Source organism: Camelus dromedarius, chromosome 18 (assembly GCF_036321535.1).
Source record: "Camelus dromedarius isolate mCamDro1 chromosome 18, mCamDro1.pat, whole genome shotgun sequence".
Lineage (NCBI taxonomy): Eukaryota > Metazoa > Chordata > Mammalia > Artiodactyla > Camelidae > Camelus > Camelus dromedarius.
Genome location: NC_087453.1, coordinates 19,220,783 through 19,247,370, shown reverse-complemented (window position 1 = coordinate 19,247,370; position 26,588 = coordinate 19,220,783). Strand labels below are relative to the sequence as shown.

General features: G+C 45.5%; 1 protein-coding gene across 7 annotated transcripts in view; it reads left to right on the top strand.

Annotated features, from left to right (window-relative positions):
* Positions 1-26,588, top strand: part of CEP250 (centrosomal protein 250) — a 46,953-nt gene that overhangs the window by 4,283 nt on the left and 16,082 nt on the right. For 2 of the 7 annotated variants that reach the window (XM_031433923.2, XM_064475736.1), the window contains exons 3-23: positions 1,237-1,290; positions 3,465-3,753; positions 4,211-4,267; positions 5,206-5,288; positions 5,514-5,679; positions 6,314-6,501; positions 6,750-7,004; positions 8,572-8,668; positions 10,419-10,520; positions 11,210-11,368; positions 11,891-12,069; positions 12,393-12,575; positions 13,974-14,118; positions 14,602-14,748; positions 15,460-15,690; positions 16,491-16,684; positions 16,907-17,034; positions 17,220-17,389; positions 24,091-24,258; positions 24,667-24,801; positions 26,026-26,169. In XM_031433923.2, the coding sequence (XP_031289783.1) occupies positions 3,568-3,753; positions 4,211-4,267; positions 5,206-5,288; positions 5,514-5,679; positions 6,314-6,501; positions 6,750-7,004; positions 8,572-8,668; positions 10,419-10,520; positions 11,210-11,368; positions 11,891-12,069; positions 12,393-12,575; positions 13,974-14,118; positions 14,602-14,748; positions 15,460-15,690; positions 16,491-16,684; positions 16,907-17,034; positions 17,220-17,389; positions 24,091-24,258; positions 24,667-24,801; positions 26,026-26,169 (3,117 nt within the window). In that variant the 5' untranslated portion in view covers positions 1,237-1,290; positions 3,465-3,567. Of the gene's footprint in view, positions 1-1,236; positions 1,291-3,464; positions 3,754-4,210; positions 4,268-5,205; positions 5,289-5,513; positions 5,680-6,313; positions 6,502-6,749; positions 7,005-7,108; positions 7,122-8,571; positions 8,669-10,418; positions 10,521-11,209; positions 11,369-11,890; positions 12,070-12,392; positions 12,576-13,973; positions 14,119-14,601; positions 14,749-15,456; positions 15,691-16,490; positions 16,685-16,906; positions 17,035-17,219; positions 17,390-24,090; positions 24,259-24,666; positions 24,802-26,025; positions 26,170-26,588 lie in introns of those variants that run through there. The other 5 variants (XM_031433922.2, XM_064475737.1, XM_031433926.2 and 2 more) reach the window with 4 other exon arrangements.

Here is a 26,588-nt window from a genome sequence, read left to right as displayed (position 1 = left end):
CTTCTAGTTTATTTATTCTCTGGCTGATCTGACAGTGTATTAATAAAAGGTGCTGAATTGTGTCTTGAGGAAGCTTAGAACTAAATCTTAATTTCAGAAAAATTTCTGGTATAATTTTTCTCTGTTCCCACCATCTTTCTATTCCTGTTTTAGTGAATTTCCTTTTTGGGGTTTTAATCATAAAACAATTCAAATCATTTTTTAAATAAAATTTATTTATTAGAACAATTTTAGATTTACAGAAAAATTGCATAATACAGAGAGTTCCTATATACCCTGCACCCAGCTTCTCCTATTAGTAACACCTTACAGTATGGTACATTTGCAATAATTTCAAATTATTTTTTTAAACCATTGAATTTTATACTTTTGGGTGGGGGGGTGTAATTTGGTTTATTTATTTTTTTAAGTGGAGGTACTGAAGATTGAACCCAGGACCTCATTTACACTAAGCACACACTCAACCATTGACCTACTACCCTCCCCCTCAAATCATTTTTTGAGGTAAATGGGGCATACAAACAAAATATAAACAGAATGAATTATTTCATCTCTGTAAGCCTCAGTTTCTTTATCTATAAAGTGAGAGTTGTACTAAATTTTTAAATAGCTCTAAAATTTTTAAATTATCCGCTAAAGCAAAATAATCATATAATTCTAATATAATCCCATCTCTTTACTGAAGTGTTGTCACTGCTTTAGGATAAGCAGCCTCATCCTAAAAGAGAATTTCACATGAGAATTCCCAGAACAGTGGGATGGCTGCTTATATATTAGGTTCATGTAACGTATATATAATATAGGTTTATAAATATATATGCATATATTATTGGGTAGAATTACATGAAATAATTATTTTATAGGTTAAAGGGCAAATATTGGCAGTTTCATATGGCTCAACCTAATGATTTGAGGAGAGGGATTCAAAGGAAGGTTAGGTAGCCTTTGGGGTCTCTGAGACTCTGCCAAAGGCTAGCCCAACCCTCACAGTATTAGGAGAGAAGAGGTTCTTCAGGTCCCTTAAAGCAACTTGGAGCTACTCTTTTTTTTTTTTTTTTTTTTTTTTGGTGGGGGGTGATTAGGTATTTATTTATTTGTTTATTTTAATGGAGGTACTGGGGATTGAACCCAGGACCTCATGCATGCTAAGGATGCTCTCTACCACTGAGGTATATATACCCTTTCCTGGAGCTACTCTTGCTAATAGTGTTGGCAGTAAGAACTGTTTCCCAGCAGGTTTGTGCCTCCACCTAGAAGAAAGAGATAGAGCCAGCATTTCACGGAGCTGTGGTGAGTTGGTCCATAAAGCCTTGGTGGAGAGGAAGGGCAGAGGGGAGGATGTTGGAGTACTAACCCAGTTTATCAGCTAAGAAGAGGCAGCCAGGGTGTTAGGGCCACTGAGCCTTTTTTGATGCCACTGTATTCTTCCTACTTTATGCCCTTTCCTTACTGTGTAAATTCTGCAAACCAGGTATCTTCAGTTGCCCAGGAGGAAATGTAAATTAGTAAGCTGAGTTTTCCTCTATAATTCTGTTACAAGAAAAACAATAGCACAAGTGCGAAGAAATGGCAATTGAAATCTGCTATCAGTGTGAGGTTGAGGCTAGGCCAGGGGGCGGAGAGGGAGGTGAATTGGAGAACACATGCCCTATCTGAAAGGGGCAGGCACTGTTTAACTGCAGCTGCTTGTTGCCTTGTAGGAATGAGGGTCAAGGGTCACTCCATATTCTGATTTTCCAAAGGAGCCAGAAATGTGAACTTTTATCTGTATTCTCTCAGTCGTAAACATTGGCACCTAATTTAAATTCTTAAAAACCATTGTAAAGGCCACACAGTGACTGGAAAGAACTAGAAGTCCACATTTGTAACCTCTGGCCAAGGGTCTAAGGTGTGCCCCTGCATGCATTTCTTTGCTATGCATCGTTAACAAACTACTAATGACCAAAATGATTGTCAGCTCCTTTGAGGAACTCACAGATTAGTAGAGAAGATAGACAATTAGTAATGATAAGATATAATATACACATTCTCTCTATATATTAAATATTGATTTTTAAAAATATATATGGCTATATAAATGATTAGCTATTCCTGGATACATCTGGAAGGACATGGTAGGAAGTGGCACTTTAGCCAGGACAGAGGAGATCAACAGTTTGGTGCATAAGGGACTTGGGGCCCCCAAAACTCCTTCTATATTGCAAATGTTAGATTTCCCTTTGCTGTACATGCTGTTTCCTTCAGGTTATGAGACTGATGCTGCTAAGAAGGCAGCTCTAATAGACCGTTTTCTTGGTAGTTGAAAATACAGGTATTCCTTCAACCCTTCCAGTGGGTGTCTCAGGGTTGATAAAATGAGATAACTCCAACCTCCCCCCACCCCAGGTTACCATGTGTTTTAGAGGCCTTAGAAACTCAGAGGTCGTGTAGCTGGGTGCCCTTATATTTGGACAAGGAGCCTGAAAGGGAAGTGTCATGCTCGAGGTCACAGAGCCCATTAGAGGTAGAACTTGGACTAGCACCCTGAACTCTTCTTGACCACCTTGCCTCCCATTCTCCTGGGTATCTCTGAAGTCACTGGTTAGGCTGGCCTCCCCCACCTGTGGGAGGCCCATTGCCCTGTTCTGGCCCACTCCTGGTGGGTGACGTTGGTTTGCCTTCCTGCTGAACCTGGCTCCTTCCCTCCTTCTTTTGGATCCCCTGCCTGAAAAGCCTGCTGCTCTCTGTCAGAGTCAAATTACTTGTATTCAAATCCCTAGTCAACCCAATGCCAACAGTATGAACTAGGACAAATTGTTTAACCTTTCTGGTTTCTTAACTGAGGCTTAACCTTTGTAAGCCCCAGTTTCCTCATCCACATATAAAGGGTTGTAATAGTACTTAACGCCAAAATGTGTTAGGAAGGCACAAGAAAGTGACTGACCCACAGAAGCACTTAGCAAGTATTAACTATGATGATGACCGTGATTCACACCATTCACAGCCCCCTCCCCGTTGGGCTAAATGTCCTTCTGTTGTCTTCCCATACTATCCTAAGATGTCTCTATTATTACTACATAGACCACATTGTATTCTAATTGTGTCCACCCCCACTGCTGGCCTAAAAGCAGCTTTAGTGATTCATCCAACAAATGTTTATTAGGCACTGTGCCAGGCACTAGGGATGCAATGGTAAACTAGGAGCTCTTGGTTTAGTGCAGAGTTCCAGAAGGCATGCCAGGAAACACTAGTCCTGTGAGCCTGTCTCATGGTCCAGTAAATCTGGGAAATGGTGCTCATCATACCCCACCACCCTTTAGCAGTGAGGTCCATCTTAGCATTTTAAAAGTTCCAAGGAGTCCTGTAATAAAAAGAACCTATTTACTTTGTCCAGCCCAGCTTTGCCAGACTTAATGAGTATTTGCTGAATAAATTTGAGTCATCTAGACAGTTCTTTCACCTCCACTGTGTGCTTTGGTCCCCAGCTCAAGAGGAGGTCCAAGTGACACAGCAATGATTAGAGACCCTGCTGGCAGCAAACAGCCTCTGGCTGCGTAGGGGCCTGTGGGCTTACTATCTGCTGCCCCCATGGAGACAGGGGGCCCTGGGTTGAACAGCATGAAGCCCCAGTCACTGCAGCTGGTGCTGGAGGAGCAAGTGCTGGCGCTGCAGCAGCAGATGGCAGAGAACCAAGCAGCCTCCTGGAGGAAGCTGAAGAGCTCCCAGGAGGCCCAGCAGAGGCAGGCAACCCTTGTGAGGAAGCTGCAGGCCAAGGTGAGGCAGCCGCCCTTCCCGGAAGGGGAAAGAGGAGAACACCTAGAGCTGGGGGCTGAGGTGGGATGAGCTTTGTAGGGGACCAAGCCACATGGGAAAGCCCCAACCAGCTCTCCTCTGATGCTCACAACTTCTCCTTGAGCCATCTATTTTGTCCCTTTCAACAGGGATGTTCACGAGGGTTAAATTAGCTGTCTCGGTTTGTGTCTAGAGCTGGGACCTGACCCGAGGTTCTCTGGTTCCAAAGCCCATGAACTTACTTCTCCAATACAAGAGCTATAGAGAACGTGGTATTAAGTGACCAAGTAGAAACCATAAGATGTTATGGCCTTACCTCACTATCATCACCCAGTCCCTCATTCACAGCAGGTGTGCCCATGACCCTCAGGGGGCCTTTGCTTTGGGCTGTTTGTACCAGGTGTGGCCCATTGCCTGCATCCTGCTCTGTTTGCCTCAGGTGCTGCAGTACCGGAGCTGGTGCCAAGAGCTGGAGAAGCAGCTGGAAGCCACTGGGGTGAGTGAGGCTGTTCTGTGCTTCTCCTGAGCCCTCAGTGAGAGTAGTTAGACCTGTTTGCTGACTGAGGGAGGCTGGGGTGTGATAAGGTGGTATTTGGTAGAAGCCTCTCTTTCTTCAGCCCGAGAGAATATCACACAGATACCTTCACTGGACTGAGCTATTCCTGGCCTGTCCAACTCCAACCCTTGGCTCTCTAAGGACAAAATGCAGCTTCAGGAGACTTAGTATTATCAGATTGGAAGGGGTGTGGAATCCGAGGGAAGAGATACATTTTTCCTCCAGAAGGTGTCAGTGTTTATCTGTCTTAGAGAGGCATGTGCCTTTTGCCTGGAAAACATGTTTGTGGCAGAGGGATTTCTTTGTGCTGTCAGCTGGGGAGAACTGGCTTTCAAAGACCCATCTGCTTTGTGCCTGCTCCCTCTCAGCACCTTCTCACACAACGCTTGGAAGATTCTCTCAGAAGAAGGAGAGAACCAAGGCTTATTAAATACTGTCCTATGTAGGCCAGGCACCCTCAGGCATTGTCATAGAATTATGTCACTTAATCTGCAAAGCAACTTTCTGAGGAGAATGATATCACCTTCATTTTGTAGCTGAAGACTTTGTGGCTCAGAGAAGTTAAATAACTCTCTTAAGGTCCAAAAATGAGTGTAATAGAAGTCAAGACTATGAGCTTAAGTTATATATTATGCTTAGGTTGGAAGTTCTTTTCACTACCCAATGACATCTTTCAGGAGAAGTCACAGGTCTACTTTTGGAAAGAGAGATGCAGTGGGTTTACTTTCAGGATGCAGTGGTGGAGAAAAGAGGCATATTGCTAACAAAGGGGAGAGAGAATAAAGAGAAAATGGGCTACTGTAGAAGAGGGCATCAGGGAATTGGTCTGAGGGATGTTCTCTTCGGAGGTAAATAAGGCTTGTTTTTGTCTGGTTAAGGGACCGATCCCACAGAGGTGGGAAAGCGTGGAGGAGCCAAACCTGGAACAGCTACTAATGCGATTGGAGGAGGAACAACAAAGGTGATGGACCCCAACTTTCTGGCCTGGGTGGTTGGCCGGCGGATGGAGAAAGCTGATGGGAAACCTCAGTCTCGAGGGCTGACATGGATTAGAACCAAGGACTTCAGCCTTAGCCCTCCAGTTCCTGGCAATGGAAAGTTCCAGTGGTTGTCATCTTACTCCAAGAGGTCCAAGGGTTGGCTCAGACCTTTATTTTGTACTTACTCCTACCCCTCCCCAGTGCAGGTGTGAGAGTCTAGCAGAGGTGAACACCCAGCTTCGGCTGCACATGGAAAAAGCTGACGTGGTGAATAAAGCGCTTCGGGAAGATGTGGAAAAATTGACAGTAGACTGGATCCGGGCCCGGGATGAGCTAATGAGGAAGGAGAGCCAGTGGCAGATGGAGCAGGAGGTAAGAGAAACAAAGGGGTGGGAACTGCCCTGGTCAGTGCTGGAAGGGGTTAACTTCGGGACTTGGATGGAAACTGAGCTGTTGTTAAAGTCTCTGGCCACCCTTAACCCTCATGCTGGCAGCTCTGCCCTGCTTGGGCTGTCAGCTTAGTTCTGTCCTTACCTGCCCAGTCGAGGTAGGATGACACTCAAAGCAGCTCTGTTCCTGCCTAAGTGACTAGCTCAGGTTTTAGATGGATCTTAAAGTTTACTGGCTCCCCTCGTCTAGAAGTCTGCATATCTAGGTGCTGAGGAGATAGCTATGGAAATTGAGTGGGGAAGAAATTTTCAGATCCCAGTAAAGGAAACTAATGTTTCCTGAGCCTTTGCTCTGGGCCAGGTATTATGCCAGGTGATTTACATATATTCTATCATTTAATCATCATGATAAGTCTGTGGTGATGATGCTAATAGCTCCCAGTTGTTGAGCAGCTTATCCTTTTCTAATCTAGCTCAAGGAAGGCCATATACCCTCCCAGGCCCTTTGACCTCTCGGATCCCACTGCTAACTTTATTAAACACTTCAGCATAACCTGAATATAGACACTCATTCATAAGCTATCTCCTGTCAGTCCCTCCTTCCCTCCCCTCAATAGTCAGGAGGAATCCAAGACTCCTGTGTTGACAGAAGATGTCCTCTGCCCTTTGGTATGACACCTGGGTTTCTGAACACACAGTTCTTCAAGGGCTACCTGAAAGGGGAGCACAGTCGCCTCCTCAGTCTATGGCGGGAGGTGGTGACCTTCCGACGCCACTTCCTGGAAATGAAGTCAGCCACCGACAGGTTAGTGTGGGGATAAGAAGGGAGAAGGTTTGCCCTACCAATCCTGGACTTCTGACAGTGGGCTGCTGTCGTAGAGGGGCTCAGGTTGTGGAGGAAGGGCAAGGGGTGGAAGAGTTGGTGGGGAGGGATGGTATTATCGGATTCAGATGACTTTTCCCAGACCTGCTGCTCAGGCTTCACTGGGCCTGACCTCCGCGCTCCCTTCCCTGGTCCCTGCTGGAGTCGGCTCTTTCCTTGCTTGTACTCAGAGACCTGACAGAGCTCAAGGCTGAGCATGTGAGGCTTTCCGGGTCCCTGCTGACCTGTTGTCTGCGCTTGACTGTGGGAGCAGCACAGTCTCGGGAATCTGATGGATCTGGGAGACTGACTGGGAGCGAGCCATCCCAGATGCTGCTGCTGTTAGCCAAGACCCAGGAGCTGGAGAAGGAAGCCCACGAAAGGAGCCAGGAGTTACTACAGCTGAAGAGTCAGGGGGATCTGGAGAAGGCTGAGCTCCAGGACCGGTGAGATGGGCTGGGTCCTTGGAAGTGTTTGCTAATGGAAAGTTGACTCCCTTAGGGAGTTAGAGAGGTGGGGGAGACACGAAGAGCATTCCTCCCACAGGCTGAGCTCCAGGACCGGTGAGATGGGCTGGGTCCTTGGAAGTGTTTGCTAATGGAAAGTTGACTCCCTTAGGGAGTTAGAGAGGTGGCGGAGATACTAAGAGCATTCCTCCCACAGGAGGGAAATGAGATGTACCAGAGGGAGTCTAGTTTGAAACCCAGTGTCACTGTCCTCTGCCCTCAGACTGTCGTGCAGCTGAGTTTCTCTCCTGTTGACTTAGAGCTAGTGATGCCTCCCCTGTATCGACCCCGAACTACTTGCCATTCCCAGAACAGCTAAGTTCTTCCGTGCTTCCCTGCCTTTGTAGATGCTGACCTTAGCCTGGAATGCCCCCTTCCCTTCTCTCCCTGCCTTATCCTTTAAAGCATAGTTCAAATGTCACCTCTTCTCTGAAGCCTTCTCCGATCTCAATAGCCTGTTAAATTACTAGGCTCCCATAGGGTCTTTTGACCTGCTTGTTACAGTATTGATCTCACTGATTATTTAATTTCCTTTCTTTTTTGTTAGGCTCTTTTATTTTTTTTTTATTATAATAAAATATATATATATACATATATATATATTTTTTTAAGTGGTAAGAAGGGCAGGCACATAAGCAAAGAGTTCCATTTGAATCTCAGGGCAAAGTTCAGTTTATACCCCATGGCTAGGGTTGTGTCACCACCTATTGGTGGTGTCCGTATATTGCAGTTTGTTTTGTTTGGGCTGTGAAGTCTCTGGGAAACCAAAGGACAGAGGCCACGTCTTAGTAAGTTTATGGCCTAGTGCTTTGCACTTCACCTACCATATAGTAGAAAATAAATCAATAAATGTTTGTTGAATGATGCAACAACTAAATGAGCATACAATGAGTTAAGGCTCTTAAAGATGGTATAGAATAAAATAATGAAGACTCAGAAAAAAAAAAATTAAACCCTGGATGAATTCATTCAAGAAATATTTATTTAGCTACATATATAATACCAGCTACTGAGCTCCAGGATATAGTCTTAAGTGATAAGGATGTCTGGTGATTTCCCTGAACTTTGAGGTTAACATCAGGGAGGTTGATCATAATCTCCCCCAAATTGCCCCTCCTTTTTCCCTATCAGAGTCAGAACCTTGGGCTGGAGGGACCTTGAGACTATCCCATGTGGCAATTCTGATGTGCTTATTGGCTTCAGAGTGCTTGACTTCAAGATCAAGTGGGGCCTGGAAAGGCCTCAGCCAGGGCTTTCCTTCAGCTTTTGGGCCCCCAGACACGTGTTCCAGCCATGAGATGTGGTAAATCACTGCATGTGTCTGAGTGGCTTTGGCTTCCCCTCTGAGTTCAAGACTATTATGTCATGTGTTCAGGGAGTGAGGGGCTGGGGGTGCCCAAGGGACTCTGGAGAGTGGGGGTGTCTGTGTTGAGGTGGGGTGTGCTGCATAGTAGCTCTGTCCACATCAGAAGGTACCCAGATGACAGTGCTATGTTCTTCTCTTCAGGGTGACTGAGCTCTCTGCTCTACTGACCCAGTCTCAGAAGCAAAATGAAGATTATGAAAAGATGGTAAAGGCTCTGAGAGAGACAATGGAGATCCTGGTACATGACCCTTTGTTCTGGAAGGGAATTGGGGGTGGGCTTGTAGGTTCCTTGCCCTTCATGGACAGACTAGGGCAGGATGCCAGTTGAATGTTCCTTGATGACATCCCCTAAAGCTAAAAAGTAAATTTTGGCTGAATCTGAAAATTAGTTAACTTATTTATTTATTCATTCACTAAGCATTAGCTGTCTACTATCCCTACCATATTTCTGGGGGAACTATGGTGGTACATGCCTGCAGCTTGTCCTCATCTGAGAGAGTGGGACACACATGAAGAGGCACACTGGTGAAGTAGGAGGGGGATGTGTGGAGAGATTCAAAACCTAGACCTAGAGGAAGCAACAGAAAAGCAAGGTGATGGTTAACCTGGAGAAGAGGGGCGTGAGGAAGACATGATGGCTGCCTTCACACAACTGAAGGACTGACACTGGGGAAGAGAGTTGGCTTGTTTAATGTTTTCTAGGTGGGCACGTGTACTGCCAACTAGAAGTTACAGGGCAGTAGAGCTAGAGCTGTTCAGTAGTTGAACAGTCCGTCTTGTGAAGGAGTGAGGTTTGTGTCGCTGGCTTACCATCTATCAGAGATATTATCAAAGGGATGCTCAGAGGTTGGATGTTAAAAACCTCTGGCTTGATTCTATGTTTCCTTTCATCTCTGGGAATTTTCAGATCTCTGAGTTTAGGAGAATCCTGCAACTCTGTCTGCATGCAAATCCCTACCCTTCTTATTCAAGTTGGAATCAGCTGGAAGCCAAACTTTCTTATGCCTTTTTGGTTCCTTTCTGTTCAGGAATTTGCAAATTCAAATGTCTGCAGGGCCTGAGTAATGTAAATGAATGAAGTGGGTTCAGTTGTAAAAATCCTGGTTTTCCAGTGCTATCTTAATTGAGTTTCCAGTATAACAGGAGACACTTAATCTCAATAGTAAGGAAACAGAAATAGTGGGGACTGCAGGACCTTGAAGAGTATTCGTCCCATCTGGAGGAGGCGTCCACTGTTCCACTTCAGTAAATTATTATAGGAATGGGGGCCAGTGTGGCCCATTTGTTAACTTTTTAAGAGAACCAGAAATTCAGATTTGTATTGGTTTTAATGAATTTCTCAATTCATAAAATTTATAAATGTTGGTTCAAATTTTGTATAGGCCATACAAAACATAGCTGCAGGTCTGCGTCTTCAGGCCTTCACCAGCACAATAAGATAGGAAGAAGAAGGGGAAGTCTTGAGAGTTAGAATTTATTGCTGGCCTTGGGACTGGAGGTTTCTCTGGTTTAGCCTTAGGTCTCAAGCACCAATGTGCTGTTCAGAAACGGCAGTCATCTTCATCCAGTGATAGCTCACATTTGTTAGTATTTGCTTTGTGCCAGGCACTGTGTTGAGTCATTTACATGCAATTTTTTCATTTAAGCCTCAAAACAAATCTATGAAGTGGTTGCTGTTAGTCATTCCTCTTCTAAAGAGAAGGAACCTCAAAGACGGAGTTGCCTAAGGTTACCAAGCTAGTGAGTGATAGAGCAAGAACTCGAATCTAGGCAGTCTAATTTAGAGCTCTTAATCCCTTAATCTGAACCCTCAATCACCACATCACATTGTCTTCAGAGTCCTGGGACAGCGTTAGCATTCACATGCGGTCAGGGGAAAAGCTGGGTTGACAGGATAGACAGAATGAGACTCTGGTTAATTTGGGGCCTAGAATGATAAATTCTCTCTGAGAGTTTGGCTCACAGTCTCTGTTTTGTTCCCTGTTCAGGAGGCAAATCATGCAGAACTAATGGAACATGAGGCATCTCTTAGTAGGCATGCCCAAGAGGAGAAGCTGTCTTTACAGCAAGTGATCAAGGACATAACCCAGGTACTGGTGGGCTTCCTGTTCATGGTAACCTGTCATGCCTCACTCCTCCCCAGACCACCATGTCCTCTCAGCTGTGCCTAGAGGAGTATTTTGGACTTTAGGTCTTGTGAGGATGAGTTCTTTGAGTATATTTGAAGACTGAAACCCTAAGGGGTAGCTGTAGCGGGGCAGGGTATAGCTCAGTGGTAGAGTGCAGTGCTTAGCATGCATGAGGACCTGGGTTCAATCCCCAGTGTCTCCATTAATAAAGTAAATAAATGAATAAATAAATAAACCTAATTACCTGCCTCCCCCCAAAAAGCACCTTGTCCTAAGGGGTTGCTGAACTTTCCTGTGCTGGCTCTGCCTGCTGGAACAGGCCCTCTTTCTTATTGCCAGTTGCAGTTCTCAGGCCGGGGGCTGGATTCTGATCTTTGTTACCTCAGTAGCCTCTCCTTCTGTCATCTGTTCAGAGACTGCTCAGGGAGTGCTCTAGCTTGCTGCTTGTCCTAGATTTGAGTGACCAAAGGTGAAGAGTTAGTTGGAAGAGTTGAAGAAACCAACCCTTTTTGCTCTTAGATACCCTCCTCCCATCCACCGCAGGGAGAGGACCTGAGAAGGAAAACCTCAGGTTTGTCCAGGCTGGAGTGTTAGTCCTCTGAATGGATTCCAGGCCTTGGTCTAGATGACCCTGCTGTGTTGGGTTCCAGGTCATGGTGGAAGAAGGGGACAGTATGGCCCAAGGCTCTGGTCATGAGAGCTCCCTGCAGTTGGACTCTAGTGGCTTCTCCCAGTTTGATTCCCAGCACCCAGACAAGGCTCTGACTCTGGTGCGCTCAGTGCTGACTCAGAGACGCCAGGCTGTGCAGGTGAGAACCCCAGCATTCCTCCTCAGCCACAAGGATGGGTATCTAAACTGACTTGTGCCCCAGGTACCCTCCTATCCTAGACTGCCCCTTGCTGTATGCTGAGTGGTCATGAGGTGCTCTGTCTGTACACTGAACTGTCTGCCCAGTTGTGCTCGTGGGGAGCAGCTGCACTCCGTGCCAGTGGCATGCTTCACTTGGCACACAGTCTTTACCCAGCACTGTGCAAAATGGAGCCCTGGGAGAGTGCAGGTGAGTGTTCCCCAAGTCTAAGAGTCCCAGCCACACTTACCTGCCCGTACCCCCCTCTACATTGGAAGATGATGGAATCTGAGACCCTGGGAGTCACAGAAGCCCAGTCATCACTGATACTCTGTCTCCTCGACTGGTCAAATCTCTGTTCGTAGCTTACTGTTGTTGCACCAGCCCCCAACCCCCTTGCCCAGCCCTACGTTCAGTCTTCTGACACCCCTCTTTGCCCTGCCTCTTGTTCACCACCTCACTTCTGTCATTCTCCCTCCACAGGACCTAAGGCAGCAGCTGTTGGGTTGTCAGGAAGCTGTGAGCTCCTTGCGGCAGCAGCATAATCAGTGGGAGGAAGAGGGTGAGGCCTTGAGACAGCGACTGCAGAAGCTCACCGGGGAGCGGGACACTCTGGCAGGGCAGACTGTGGACCTGCAGGGGGAGGTGGACTCTCTCAGCAGGTGAGCAGGGGCTGTTCATCCCACCCTTCCTCCCAGGCTCAGTCCTCACCCGGCCCTTTACCCACTCCATCATGTTTTTGGTTGGCTGACCCTGTTTTTCCCGAGACCCAGGGCTGATCAGGGCCACCTTGCTTTGTATTCTGAGGGTTCCCTCTCACTCAGTTTTGGGTCTTTGTGATGATAAAAAACAGTTTCCTGCTCAAAACAGAAGATGAGATATTTAAAAGAAACAGATACCTCTCTCCTTTGACCTTGTGTTGTCTGCTTCCAGGAAGGATTTTAGCTTCCAGGGTTTCTGCTCATCTCTGATCTCCTTCTTCCAGGGAGCGAGAGCTCCTGCAGAAGATGAGGGAGGAGCTGCAGCAGCAGCTGGAGGTGCTGGAGCAGGAGGCGTGGCGACTGCGGACAACAAACATGGAGCTTCAGTTGCAGGGCGACTCTGCTCAGGGCGAGAAGGAGGAGCAGCAGGAGGAGCTGCACCTGGCTGTCCGAGAACGGGAGCGCCTGTACGTGTGACCCATCCCCTCCTCACTGGGGCTTGATTCTCACTTCCCTTCTGCCCCGTCTTCCACCCACTCCCCTCCCTTAGAAAGTGGAGTAAATGAATGCCTGGCATGCAGTGGGATCAAATTAGTTTCTGCTCCATCCTTCACAGAAAGATGAATACAGAAAGTTCATCCAGGCTTGGCTGAGCACGTGGGGGCTGAGACACCGTGGGGGATACAGAAATAAATAAGACACAGGCCCTAATCTCAAGCAGTTTGCAGTCTAATGGGGGAGACAGACCAATAAACTGTGGCCGGATGAAGTATGAGCTAAATGGAGCTTCAAGCTAGGTCCCTGGGGAGAATAGAAGTACCAGTTAAGTATTGAAAGCTTCATGGGGGAGAGGGCAGCCGTTGAGCTGGGCCTTGATGTATTTTAATTGGTAGAGAGTGGGATAGGGACTAAAGGAACAGATTAACAAAAAAAAAGGATGCAGGAAGGTTTATAGCATGTTTGGAGTTGGCTGGCTGGTCAAAGGGTAGGGCTTTTCCTGGGAAGCAGTGGGAAACGAGCTGGTCAAGAAAGGGAATTCCAGAGCAAAGGGATACAGCTAATCTGTAAATTCCTCGACACATTGTCATAGAAAAAGCAAGGACTTCAGAGCTCGGCAAAAGCTTGGTTTAAATTATGGCTCTGCCACTTGGACAGATTACTTTATTTGTAAAATGGGAGTTAATAATATTTACTTTGAAGGGGCATTGGGAAGATTAAAGCAGTGTTTTGCAAAACGTATGTCATATGGTAGGTCTTCAGTCAGTGGTAACAGGGGCTGTGTCTTCATCTTTGGTACATCCCCCTCTTCTCCTGTACCCTAGCTCCTTGCACTAGTAGGCACTAGTAATGGAATCTTGAAGGACTGCTGTAAGGATCATGACTTGTGCAAGGAATGGCCTCCCTTGTACCAAGGAAAAGAACAGACAATCCATAAAGATAATTTTATGTTTTTAAATTTTATTTGTTTGAATCAATAATGCAGTTATTAATGTTTATATGATTCTAAAGTCAAAACTATTTTAAAAGGTAAACATAGAAGTCTTACTCTCCTCTGCTTCATCCATCCCATTTCACTTCTTTCTGTGGGTAACCATTTAAAGTAATTTTCATTAATTTTTACTGTGCTGTTTTATGCAGTGCATATATTCTTATTTCCCCCAATCTCTAGCATATAAGATAGTGCACTACATATACTGTTCTGCACCTTGCTTTTTCCACGTTTTGTGTCTTAGCGATTGTTCTTTATCAGTTTTTAGGGACCTTCTTCATTCTTTTGTATCGCAAAGACAATTGCATTCCTGTTATATTTTGGGGTGTGGCCCCTCCCTAAGGTTTCCTCTAGTCCCCTGTCTTTTCCATCTTAGTCAGGAGATGCTGGCAGGTATGGAAGCCAAACAGTCAGAATCTCTCAGTGAACTGATCAGCCTTCGGGAAGCCCTGGAGTCAAGTCGCCTGGAAGGGGAGTTGCTGAGGCAGGAGCAAACAGAAGTGACAGCTGCCCTGGCCAGGGTGCGTAGGGTCCCCTTCGCTGGCTGGTAGGGTGGGCGGCTTGGAAAGCTGTGTTTCTAGGACAAGGGGGTGCAGCTTTGCCTCATTCTTTACCCTGCAAGCCGTGTCCCTTCCTCTTTCTTGCTTCAGTGATTAGTTTCTGCTTTTGGGTACTATCCCTCCCAACAGACTCTCTGTATTAGAATTAGTGTGGTTTTCTAATGTATAAATCTGGTCATGTCCGTCTCTTTCCTAAAACCATTCAGCGGCTCCCCAGCTCCTTGGGGCCACATTCTCTGCACCTCTATACTGTGAGTCCTCCTTACTCCTTAATGAATGAATGGATGGATGAGTGAATGAAGGGAGAAGTTGTTTAGAATGTAAGGGAAGGAATAAAGTGTTAATGGTCCCTGTACAAGGAAAGCAGCAGGTGTTGGGGACACAAGCTGTTCATTGTTGCAGGAAAACTGGAAAAGGAAACTCTTCAGCTGTCTCTGTTTTTAGGCAGAACAGTCTGTTGCGGAGCTGTCAAGTTCTGAGAACAGCCTGAAGGCTGAGGTGGCTGATCTTCGGGCTGCAGCGGTCAAGCTCAGTGCCTTAAATGAGGCTTTGGCCTTAGATAAAGTTGGGCTGAACCAGCAGCTTCTCCAGGTGAGCAAAGATTTGCTACTCTGATCCACAGGGTAGAGCTGGGCCCCGACCAAGGGCAAGCCAGTGACAGACAAAGCTGATGCCTGTGACAAGGAAGAGTTCTTAAATGGATCAGCCCAAGACAGATCAGCTCCCAAATGTCCTAGAATGAGCAAAAGGAACATTTATACACAGAGGAGAGCAAAGATTATAAGGCCTGGGCTGAGCCATTGAAAATAGACCTCCCCACATCTAAAGCAGAACCACCTTCGGGCATTGGGGTAAAATCTTTAGGGCTCGGAAGAAGGCCTGTGTCCTCTGGAAGGAAGACTAGGTTTTAAATCCTGTTATATGTGTGAGGTAACATCAGTCACCAGAGAAGGATTTGCTGAAGAGTCTAAATCTCAAAGAATCTTCTCTATAGGTTGCAAATGTAATGTTGTCTCTTCACTAACCCCCGTTCCCTTGAGCCCCAGAAATGTTCTCTGCTCCCTTATTCTGAATTCTTTGAGAGCAAGATTTTGCCCTTTTTATCTCTATCCCCAGCAACAGCCCATCTAGCACATGGAATAAAGGCTCTAGACCAAATGAATGCATAGCCCCCCTCTCTCGTAAGCACTCCTTGTTCATCTTTGGAGAATAGATTCATATCTCACTTGGATTTCTGTCTCAGCACTTCATCTCTAAACCATAACCCTTTGTCTTTGATGCCCTTCCCTTTTGGGCCAGTAGTTAGAACAGGAGAACCAGTCTGTGTGCAGCAGGATGGAGGCAGCAGAGCAGGCGAGAAACGCTCTGCAGGTGGGCCTGGCAGAGGCCGAAGGGAGCAGGGAAGCCCTGTGGGAAAAGAACACTCACCTGGAGGCTCAGCTGCAGAAAGCGGAGGAGAGCAGAGCTGAGCTGCAGGCAGAGCTCAGGGGCCTCCAAGAAGAGAAGGAAGAAATTCAAGAGAAACTAAGCGAGGTGAGAAGACAAAACTGATGCCATCGCATTAAGGTATAATACATGCTCACTGTAAAAATGAAGACACAATGGAAATGATTCAGAAAGGGGAAATCTCACTTCCTAGAAATGACCAGTGTTACTAGTTTGGGATATATCTTCCAATTTTTTAAAAGCATTCCTACAGGAACCCACTGATTCTGCACTGCTTCACATTCACCAGGTTGAATTAGATGCCTCTTCTGTGTGCTCTGGTAGTACCTCGTGTTTATTTCAACCGCCACACCCTGTATACTACATTATAAGTGTTTGTTTACATGTCTCCACCATTAGACCAAAAGCCCCTTGAAGGCAAGGCTATGTCTTACTTGTTTTTATTCCTCCAGCTTTTAGCATAGTGTCTAACACAAAGTCAGGGAGCACAGTAAGTTTTTTTTCTGAACCAATGACTCAATTCAAAGGTCATCTTCCTCCTCTATCAAACTTCTCATTGCCCTAATAATTATATATAATGTCCCTTCTCAGAGTCCCTTCCTCAGGGCATTGATCACTTTCTTCCTGGTATTATGTGTGTATCTTACTTCTCCTTAAGACTAAAATCTCCTTAGAGGTAGATCTCTTGCAGCCTTAGCACAGAGTCTTGCTCAAAGGAGAGCATGTTTCCTGGGCTGGGGGGTCTAGGGGTTGGTCAGGGAAATAGAAGATGGCACTTGGTATGAGTTTGCAATGCTCAAGGTTCACAGAGCTGGGTCCAGGATCTCTGTAGCAGCCCTGGGGGGATCCTGCCTCTGCTCTGTATCTCATCAGTTTCTTCCCCTCAGGCACATCACCAGCAGGAGGCAGCCTCAGCTCAGATGGAGCAGCTGCATCAGGAGGCAAAGCGACAGGAAGAAGTGCTTGCCCGCGAAGTCCAGGAGAAGGAGGCTCTCGTCCGGGAAAAGGCAGCTCTAGAGGTGCGGCTGCAGGCCGTAGAGCGGGACCGGCAGGACCTCTCTGAACAACTGCTGGGGCTCAGGTAGGGCCCAGACCCAGGTCCGCCAAGGGCAGAGAGAGCTCTGCAAAGCAAAGGGTAGCCAAGCTAAGTTCCCTGCCCAAAGTACATGTGTTCTAAATGAGTTATGAGTCCATAATTGCCCCTCTAACTTCTCTAGGTGGCCAGTAGTTAGAACCCAACTCCTCTTAAGGAAGGGTAAGGGGCTTGGTGGGTAAGAACTCTCCTGATTCCTGAACCTGACAGCTCAGCCAAGGAGCTACTGGAGAGCAGTCTGTTTGAGGCCCAGCAACAAAATTCTCTGATAGAGGTCACCAAGGGGCAGCTGGAGGTCCAGATTCAAACTGTCACTCAAGCCAAGGAAGTAATCCAAGGTGAGAACCCAACTGGGATGGGCACACTTTATTCCACGGGGATGCTGAAAGCCAGGAAGATAGTGGGAAGCTATTCGAGCCAAGCCCAGGGCCTCTGAGATGGGAGTTACCCATGAGGTCTGGGGAGAGGGGGGAAGTGTGGAGGGAAGAGGCTCAAAGACCAGATCCCGTCCCTGGCATCTTAGGGGAAGTGAGGTGCCTGCAGCTGGAACTGGACACTGAACGGAGCCGGGCAGAGCAGGAGCGGGATACAGCAGCCAGACAGCTGGCCCGAGCTGAGCAAGAGGGGCAGGCTGCCCTGCAGCAGCAGAAGTCAGCCCATGAGGAGAAGATGAACCGGCTCCAGGAGAAATGGGTAGGTGGTGGATGTAGCTAGGGGATGGGAGAGACAGACCTGGCCTCCTTTCAGTGAGTGTGCCACCTTTTGGCTCTTGGTCCAGATATTGCTGCTTATAGGAATGAATTCTGAATAGGACTAGCCTGGTCAATCACCAAGGTGCAAAATCCAGATTCTGGCTATTAAATGTGTTAATATGTGAAAAACACTAACAACAGTTCCTGGCATGTAGTAAGCTCTATATTTGTGTTACCTATTATTATTATATTTGTTTCTGTATGTGCAGAAAATTAAGAGTGGATCCTGGGATTTAGGATTGATAAACTGGCCTCAGTGTGTAAAGGGACCAGAGGAATGCCTTGGACTGATTCTTGCCCAGTTCAGAACTGTGTTTCTTTTGTCTCTTAGTTATATAATTTAGTCCATTTGCTTTTACTGTGATTATAGGTATATTTGGATTTATTTCCTCCATCTTCTGCTACTTGTCTTGTCTTTTTATACCTTTGCGGAAGGGCGATCACCTTTCTTAATTTCTTTTAAAGGGTTATATTGGATAGTTAACTTGTATTTTCTCACCTCTTTTTTTTTTCTCTCTGCTACTTTGGATGATATGCAGTCTATTTTTTTTTTTTATTCTTTTAGTTCTTTAATATTTTAAAATACATGCTTAATAAAAATCTCAGGTTAATGAATATATTTACCCTTTTCCTGAATGACACCAGGACCACAGAACATTTTACCTCCATTCACTCCTCCAAACCTATCTACTGTTTTAGTCAATGTGCTTGGTTATAACTAATTTGTTAACACCATAAATTATGCATTTTAGTTATTTTATACAGTCAATATTTGTTTAAAAACACTGAAAAATTTACAAGGTTTTTTTCTTGCTCATCATTCCTTCTTGTATATCAAGCTTTCTATTTGGATTTATTTCCTTCTTGAAGTAGAATTTCTTTGGTGACAGTCTGTTGGGAGTTAATTATCTGAAAATGTCTATTTTACTTTTATTCTTGAAGGATAGTTTCACTGGGTATAAAATTCAGGTGCCGATTCTAGGGTGACAGTTGCTTTCTGTCAGCACACTGATTACTCCATTGTTGGTATTGAGAAGGCTCTGACCTTCTCAGGGTATCCTCCATGTATCTTAACTCTCTCTCACATTTTCTCTGCATACTTTTCTCTTTCTACACTGTGTTCTGGGTGATTTTTTTTCAGATCCCTCTTCTATTCACTAATTTCTCTTTTCAGCTATGTCTAATCTGCTATGTAGTCTATTCACTGAGTTTTAAATTTTACTTATTAAGTATTTTATTTCCAGATGTTCTTTTTGGTCATTTTTTCATCTTCTTGGTCATTTTTTTAGTGTCATTTCCCTGATTTATATTTTCAGTCCCCTCTTTTATTCTTTAAACACACGAAACATTCTTTTATGCTATCTAATGATTCCAACAACTAAAATCTTCTTGGATCTTGCTCTGTTATATGTGATTTCATTTGGCTCTTACTCATGGCCTTGGTCCCTATGTGTTTTGTGGCTCTAGACTCTGAGCTCACATTCTCTGGAAATTTTTCTGTGGGGAGCCTTTTAGGCCTGAGGCAAAGGGGCTTTTCCTCAGAGATTTCCTTTTGCTTTTGTCTGGAAGCTGAAGGACTAGCATCCCAGGACCAACTCAAAGTAGAATTTCTGTTTCAAGTTTTTTGGGACCACATTCAGGCCCTGAACCCACATGAAGACCAGCTTATGGTTATGAATTCTCAAGGGAAATATATGAATATAAATATATATATTTATCCTGTATGAGGGTTAAAACAAATAAATTTCCTTACTATTCCCTTCTGCAGCGTGTTTCTTTTTCCCTCTCCCCCACTTTTTTTCTCTCCCCCTTTCTTCCCCTTTCCTCCCTCTCTCTTCCCTCTCTCTCTTAAGTTTAGCCCTTTACTGAGGGCACTAGAGCCCAGGGACGGGTGAGTGTTTGTGAAGGGCCACATATGGGGCCTTGCGGACCCCACAGTCTCTGTCACAGTTACTCTTCTCTGCTGCTTCTGTGCAGAAGCGGCCACAGACGATACAGAAGCGAATGGGCATGGCTGTGTTACAGTAAAACCTGATGTGTGGACACTGAAGCTTGAATTTCACATAATTTTCACACGTCACAAAATCTTATTCTCCTTTTGACTTCTTTTCAACCCCCAAATTGTAAAAGCTACCCTTAGCTTACGGGCTATACGGCAACAGGAGGTGAGCCAGGTTTGGCCCACAAGCCATAGTTTATTTCTTTCTTCCTTTCTTCCTTTCTTCCTTCCTTCCTTCCTTCCTTCCTTCCTTCCTTCCTTCCTTCCTTCCTTCCCCTCTTTCTTTCTTTCTTTCTTTCTTTCTTTCTTTCTTTCTTTCTTTCTTTCTTTCTTTCTTTCTTTCTCTCTCTCTCTCTCTCTCTCTCTCTGTCTCTCTCTCGCTTTCTTTCTTTCACAACTTGATGTATTTTGATAGATGTGTACACCCAAAGCCATGTTTCTTTATCCCTGCTTTAGCCCTTTGGAGGTTCAGCCTTATGTGGGAATCTCCTGTCAGACTCACCACCTTTTGTCTTCTGTTTCCTCTCCCCACATAGCCGGAAAATGAATTTCAAGGTTATTAGGTAAAGCAAATGCCTCCAGTAGAAAGCCAGTTCTGTGCTCATTTATCTCTTTAGATCACAAGTCTTGTTTTGATTTTGACTCCCATGAAATTATTTTTCTGCTGGCTCAGTGATACATTAAAATATACACTTAATATTTTACCAGGTATTTTTTGCTGTTTTGTAGCTGGAGGGTTCAGAGATCTTGTTTGTCATATTTCTGGAAATGGAAGTTGACCTGTCTTGTATGTATTTGTGATTTGATTATTACAAGGCAGACTTGTTTGGCAAGATGGTAGCCGGAAACTTGCTTCTTTTTAGAATTATGTGCTTGAAATTATAGTAGGTACTTGAAAATATTTATTGAATGACCTGTGTCCAGAGGAGTTCAGTTTTCCAGCAAGAATCAGGCATACCACCCACTGAAAACCCCACAGGTAAAAGAAGCTATACAACTTCTGAATGATGAGTTACCACTGACGTAGCCTTGGTTTCTGTGGGAGAACTGACCATCTCATGGCCACACCTGAGTCATGAGAGGGCCTCTGCTCTCTTTTCTTTTCTTCTCAATCCCCCGACTTCTGATTGTCTGACTTTGTGATCTCCCTACTGATCTCCCTCATAACACTTGAGAGTCTGTTAGTTTTCTTTTTTTTATATGAATAGAAATCTCCTTTATTCTCTTCCTTTACCCCCTCTATATGAGTAAATGTAGGAGAGAGTCCGTCTGTTTTAACAGTGACTGCCTTCTAGAATCCTAGGAATTAGATAAACTCTTAGGAGTCAGATTCTCCATTCTTCCATCTAGTGCCTGAATCCCCTTTAACAGCAGTGATAGTGGATACTTACTGAGTTTTTCCCCATGCCAAGTGCTATTCACATTATTTCAGATAGCCTACACCACCACCTAGTTAGGAAACTGAGACTTAAAGAAGTCACTCAGGGTACCTGGCTAATAAGTGGTAGAGCAGGGATTAACCATTTCTCAACATCTATGCTATGTCCACTTCTACAGCATCCCTTCTAAGGGTTACTTAAGCTTCTGCTGTAGTCCATCAAGGCTGCCACTTATTTTTAGATAAATCTAGTTTTTAGAAAATTATTCCTTGGTTGAGCCAAAATCTATTACCTGAAACAAAGGCTGAAACAAATCAGCCTTAGATTTGCTTGAAATACCTCACCAATGTGGCTACTTTCCTCTAGTCATGTTTTTTTTTTAACATTTTTTATTGATTTATAATCATTTTACATTGTTGTGTCAAATTCCAGTGTTCAGCACAATTTTTCAGTTATTCATGGACATATACACACTCATTGTCACATTTTTTTCTCTGTGAGTTATCATAACATTTTGTGTATATTTCCCTGTGCTATACAGTGTAGTCTATTCTACAATTTTGAAATCCCAGTCTATCCCTTCCCACCCTCCACCCCCCCACCCCACCCCCGGTAACCACAAGTCTGTATTCTCTGTCTGTGAGTCTATTTCTGTCCTGTATTTACGCTTTGTTTTTGTTTGTTTGTTTTTGTTTTTGTTTTTTAGATTCCACATATGAGCGATCTCATATGGTATTTTTCTTTCTCTCTCTGGCTTACTTCACTTAGAATGACATTCTCCAGGAGCATCCATGTTGCTGCAAATGGCATTATGTTGTCGGTTTTTATGGCTGAGTAGTATTCCATTGTATAAATATACCACATCTTCTTTATCCAGTCACCTGTTGATGGACATTTAGGCTGTTTCCATGTTTTGGCCATTGTAAATAGTGCTGCTGTGAACATTGGGGTGCAGGTGTCATCCTGAAGTAGATTTCCTTCTGGATACAAGCCCAGGAGTGGGATTCCTGGGTCATATGGTAAGTCTATTCCTAGTCTTTTGAGGAATCTCCACACTGTTTTCCATAGTGGCTGCACCAAACTGCATTCCCACCAGCAGTGTAGGAGGGTTCCCCTTTCTCCACAGCCTCTCCAGCATTTGTCATTTGTGGATTTTTGAATGACGGCCATTCTGACTGGTGTGAGGTGATACCTCATTGTAGTTTTGATTTGCATTTCTCTGATAATTAGTGATATTGAGCATTTTTTCATGTGCTTTTTGATCATTTGTATGTCTTCCTTGGAGAATTGCTTGTTTAGGTCTTCTGCCCATTTTTGGATTGGGTTGTTTATTTTTTTCTTATTGAGTCGTATGAGCTGCTTATATATTCTGGAGATCAAGCCTTTGTCGGTTTCACTTGCAAAAATTTTCTCCCATTCCGTAGGTTTTCTTCTTGTTTTATTTCTGGTTTCCTTTGCTGTGCAGAAGCTTGTAAGTTTCACTAGGTCCCATTTGTTTATTATTGCTTTTATTTCTTCTAGGAGAAAATTTTTTAAATGTATGTCAGATAATGTTTTGCCTATGTTTTCCTCTAGGAGGTTTATTGTATCTTGTCTTATGTTTAAGTCTTTAATCCATTTTGAGTTGATTTTTGTATATGGTGTAAACCTCTAGTCATGTTACACATCACTCATGAACCAGTGTCCACAGTCTAACCAGCAACCCTTGACTGTTACTTCCTGGACATCACAGAATTAGCTCTTCTGGTAGCCATAACACACTTCTAACTCATATTGAGCTAATAGGTCAGTTTTCTTTCACCACTTACTACTATAGAAATCCATCTTTCCCATATTCTCACAGTTGGATTTTTGAACCAGAGTGTACAATTTGATGTTTCCAACTGTTCTATGACTGTGACATTGTAGATTGCTGTTTTTAAGTACCTTAACAGTCCAGTAGCTGAAATGTGATTGATTCAAGCACCGTTTAGTACTTACTGTGTGCCTGGCACACTGCTGAGTGTTGAGGATACAGCAGAGAGCAAAGGAGACACAGTTCTCTGTGTTGTAAAGTCTGAAGTCCTGGGGGAAGCTTAAAGTCTTGGGGGAAGGTAGGTATTAAACAAGTTAATACATAAATGAGTAAGTGATTGTGGAAGTTCTATGAAGAAAAAGAACTAGGTGTGAGAAGAAGAGTAACAAGGGGGACCGTTTTGAGTGTAAGGTCTGGGAAGGCGTCTCTGACGATGTGTCATTAAGCTATGAGAGACGGTGGGTGGGAAGAGCGGTCCAGGGAGAAGGAAAGCATGAGTAAAGGCCTTAAGGTCTGGAGATGTGCGGTGTTCTCAAGGACCTGAAGGAGGCCAGTGCAGCCAGAGTGTAGCGAGGGATGGGAAACTGCACAAGAAGATGCTGGCAGCGGGTGAAACACTAGCGGCATCCCCACTCCGTGAGCCCGTAACTACAGACTCGTAAACACGTTAAAGGAAAGGTGATGATGAGATAGCTGTTACGTACTGAATGCTTTCTGTGTGCTGAGCACCACTCAAAGGGCTTTACATGCTTTGCTTCACTCCTCCATGCATCCCTAAGAGGACAGTGTTGTTATCCCCATTTTTATAGATGGGGAAACTGAGACATGGAGATGTGATAGAAATTAACTGAGGTCACATGGGTAGTGTTAGATTAAAGGCTATAACCCAGGCAGCCTGGCTCCAGAGCCTGGCGCCACTATCCTGAGATCCTAATATAGGGGCTGGATTAGTCTGGGAGGTCAGGGAAGGCTTTGGTCACTGGTGGACCTCTGGGAGTACCAGGATGCCCCATCCTAATGCTCTTGTCTAGTACAGGAGACATGCTAGCCAGGCTTGGCCTGGTTTTTCAGGAGGCTGAGCCTACTGCCCTGTGCAGGGGACAGTGGGCAGTGAAGAGCAAGTCTGCCACCTCGGTTCACTGTTAAAACCACCAACCGTGATGTGGTTGCTTTAAAATAACAGATACTGGTACCTTACATTAGGGACAGTTGCACTTTAGAAAACACTTACACATGTATTGTATCTTTTTTTTTTATAAATCTCATTTGATTCTCATAAAATTTAATGAGGTAGGCAAGGCAGGGATTATCAGCCTCACCTCGCAGATGAGGAAGCAGGCTTAGCAAGACCCCAGGGTCGCACAGCTGGTGAGCAGTAGACTTCTCACAAGATCCCAGTGCTCCTTCTGCCTCCTCTGCCTCCTCTCCTCGCCTGCTTGGCTCTCACAGTGTTCCCTTCACGTAACCAGGACAGTGAGCGCTCCTGGCACCAGCAGGAACTGGGTAAGGCCCTGGAGAACCTGGAGAGGGAGAAAACGGAGCTGGAAACGAGGCTGAGGGAGCAGCAGGCAGAAACAGAGGCCGTGCGGATGCAGAGGGAACAAGAACGGGCCGAGGCCGAGAGTGCCCTGTCCCAGGTGGGAAGCTGGACCGACTGGGCTGCACATCAAACCCATGCCCCTGCCACATTTGACCACTTCCTTTTCCACTCCCAAGAGTGGTGCTGCAGGAGCTTTTGGAAGACAATGTAGCCACCCACTTTGCTGCCTGTGAGCAGGTGATCAGCACCGTTAGCTTCAGGGCCAGCTGTATGTCGTACTTCCTGAGGGAGGGCTGACTTTTTTACCACATCCTGTCAGCTTGCAAACCGGTGGCAATCTTCGCACTTCCTGGTTCTCAGTCAGTGGGTCCAGACCTTCCTTTGCCCACAGCCCCCACCCCATTTGCCAGAAAAGCCCTAGAGCAGCGGGTGTGTGCTTGCAGCCTAGTGGGTGAACATGGTGACCCCTGACTCAACAAGCCCTTGCCCTCCTGCCCCTCCACAGATGCACCTCGAAACAGAGAAGGAGAGGGTGTCCCTCCTGGAGACACTGCTGCAGACCCAGAAGGAGCTGGCAGATGCCAGCCAACAACTGGAGCGGCTGAGGCAGGACATGAAGGTTCAGAAGTTAAAGGAGCAGGTATGGAGGGTGGTCCTGGGCAAGGAGGAAAAGGGAGCATCGATTTACTCAGTCAACATTTATCTGTTCTTTGGCACTTCTTTGCACCAGGCCCTGGGCTAGGTGCTGACACTTGACCAACAGAAAGGTGTGGCACAACAGTGAACGTGACAGTCAGGGTCTGTGCCTTCCCAGAGCTTCTGTTTTAGCGACAGAGCAGACACAAAATAAGTGAGATAATTACAGGTTGTGATAAGTGCTGTGAAAGAAATGAATAGGATGATATAACCGAGAGTGATTCAAAGGAGGCCACTCTGGATAAGGTGATCAGGGAGGGCCTCACTGAGAAAGTGACATTTGAGCTGAGCCATTAAGGTTAAAAAGAGCCAGGCCCATAGAACAATAGAGATGAACCTTGAAAGCATATGCTAAGTGAAAGAAGCCAGTTAAAGAGACCACACAGTGTATGATCCCACTTATAGGAAATATCCATAACAGGCAAATCTAGAAAGAAGACAGTAGGTGAGGGGTTGGGAGTGAGGGTGGCGTATGGGGAGGGAACAAGGTTTCTTTCTAGGGTGATGACAGTGTTTTAAAATTGATCGTGGTCACAACTCTGTGAATAACTAAAAACCATTGAATTGTATGTTTTAAATGGGTAAATTGTAGGGTCTGTGAACTTGAATCTCAATAAAACTGTTAAAAAGAAAAGAAGCCAGACATTTGAAGAACAGCTTAGGCAGAGGAAATAGGACAAGCTCATGTCATAAGGGCCTGGGATGAGCAGAAAGGGCCTGGGACAGTGTAGAACAGATAGGAGGCAGGAGCCCTTTGTCAGCCATGGTAGGAGCTTGGATTTTGTTCTAAGGGCAGAGGGAAATATATATATATATATTTTTAATAGTTAGTTTCTGAGTGGAGAATTGTGCATGTGGGCGTGGTGGCGTGAAGTGAAAGTAGGGGCAACCAGCAGGAGGCTGTAGCCGTGGTCTAGGTAAGGGACCCTGACTGAGAAAGCCTGGGTGGGCCAGTGCCCTTGATGAGGGAAGAGAGCTAACAGGAAGTGAGGAGTCCAGGTGGTAGGGCATCATGAAAACAACATGGATAGCTAGGCCCTGCCTCAGCTTTTGCCAACGCAACTGAAAAACTAGTATTTATGCAACATGAGTTTCTGCAACATGGATTTCAAGACCAAAGCCCCAGTGGAAGCTTTCCTCTACTCCCTGCTGTCTTCTCCCTCCACAGGAGACCACTGGGATGCTGCAGACCCAGCTCCGGGAGGCTCAGCAGGAGCTGGAGCAGGCAGCCCAGCAGCACCGGGACCGCCTCGCTGCCCTCCAGGAAGAGGGCCACATCTTGCTGCAGGATAAGATAGACCTGCTGAAGCAGGTCTCTCCTCCCCTCTCCCACCCCGCAGCCCTGTCCTCGCACAGCCAGGCTTTCCCACTCCCTCCTACAGGATGAGGGGAGCCTTGAGCTTGGGGGGAGGCCCCAGTACTGAGTGGAAGAGTGAGGCGTGCTCTGAGCACATGCTTCCCAGAGCCCTGGAATAGTTAGTAACCTCTATCAGTAGTGACCACAGACCTCAGATTTCCCTGGGCAGCCGAGTGTCAGTTGTTATTCCTCCTCGTAGAGCCAATATTTTTATATGACAGATTTATTTTCTTACTCTAATTGCTTTTCCTCCTCAGAATCCTGTATCAGATGGTGTGCGAATTGCTTATTTCAAAAAATATATACCCTTGTCTGTCACTTGGCCCTTGGGCAGAGCTGTATTCAGCCAAGATTTTTATTTGTACCTGCCTTTA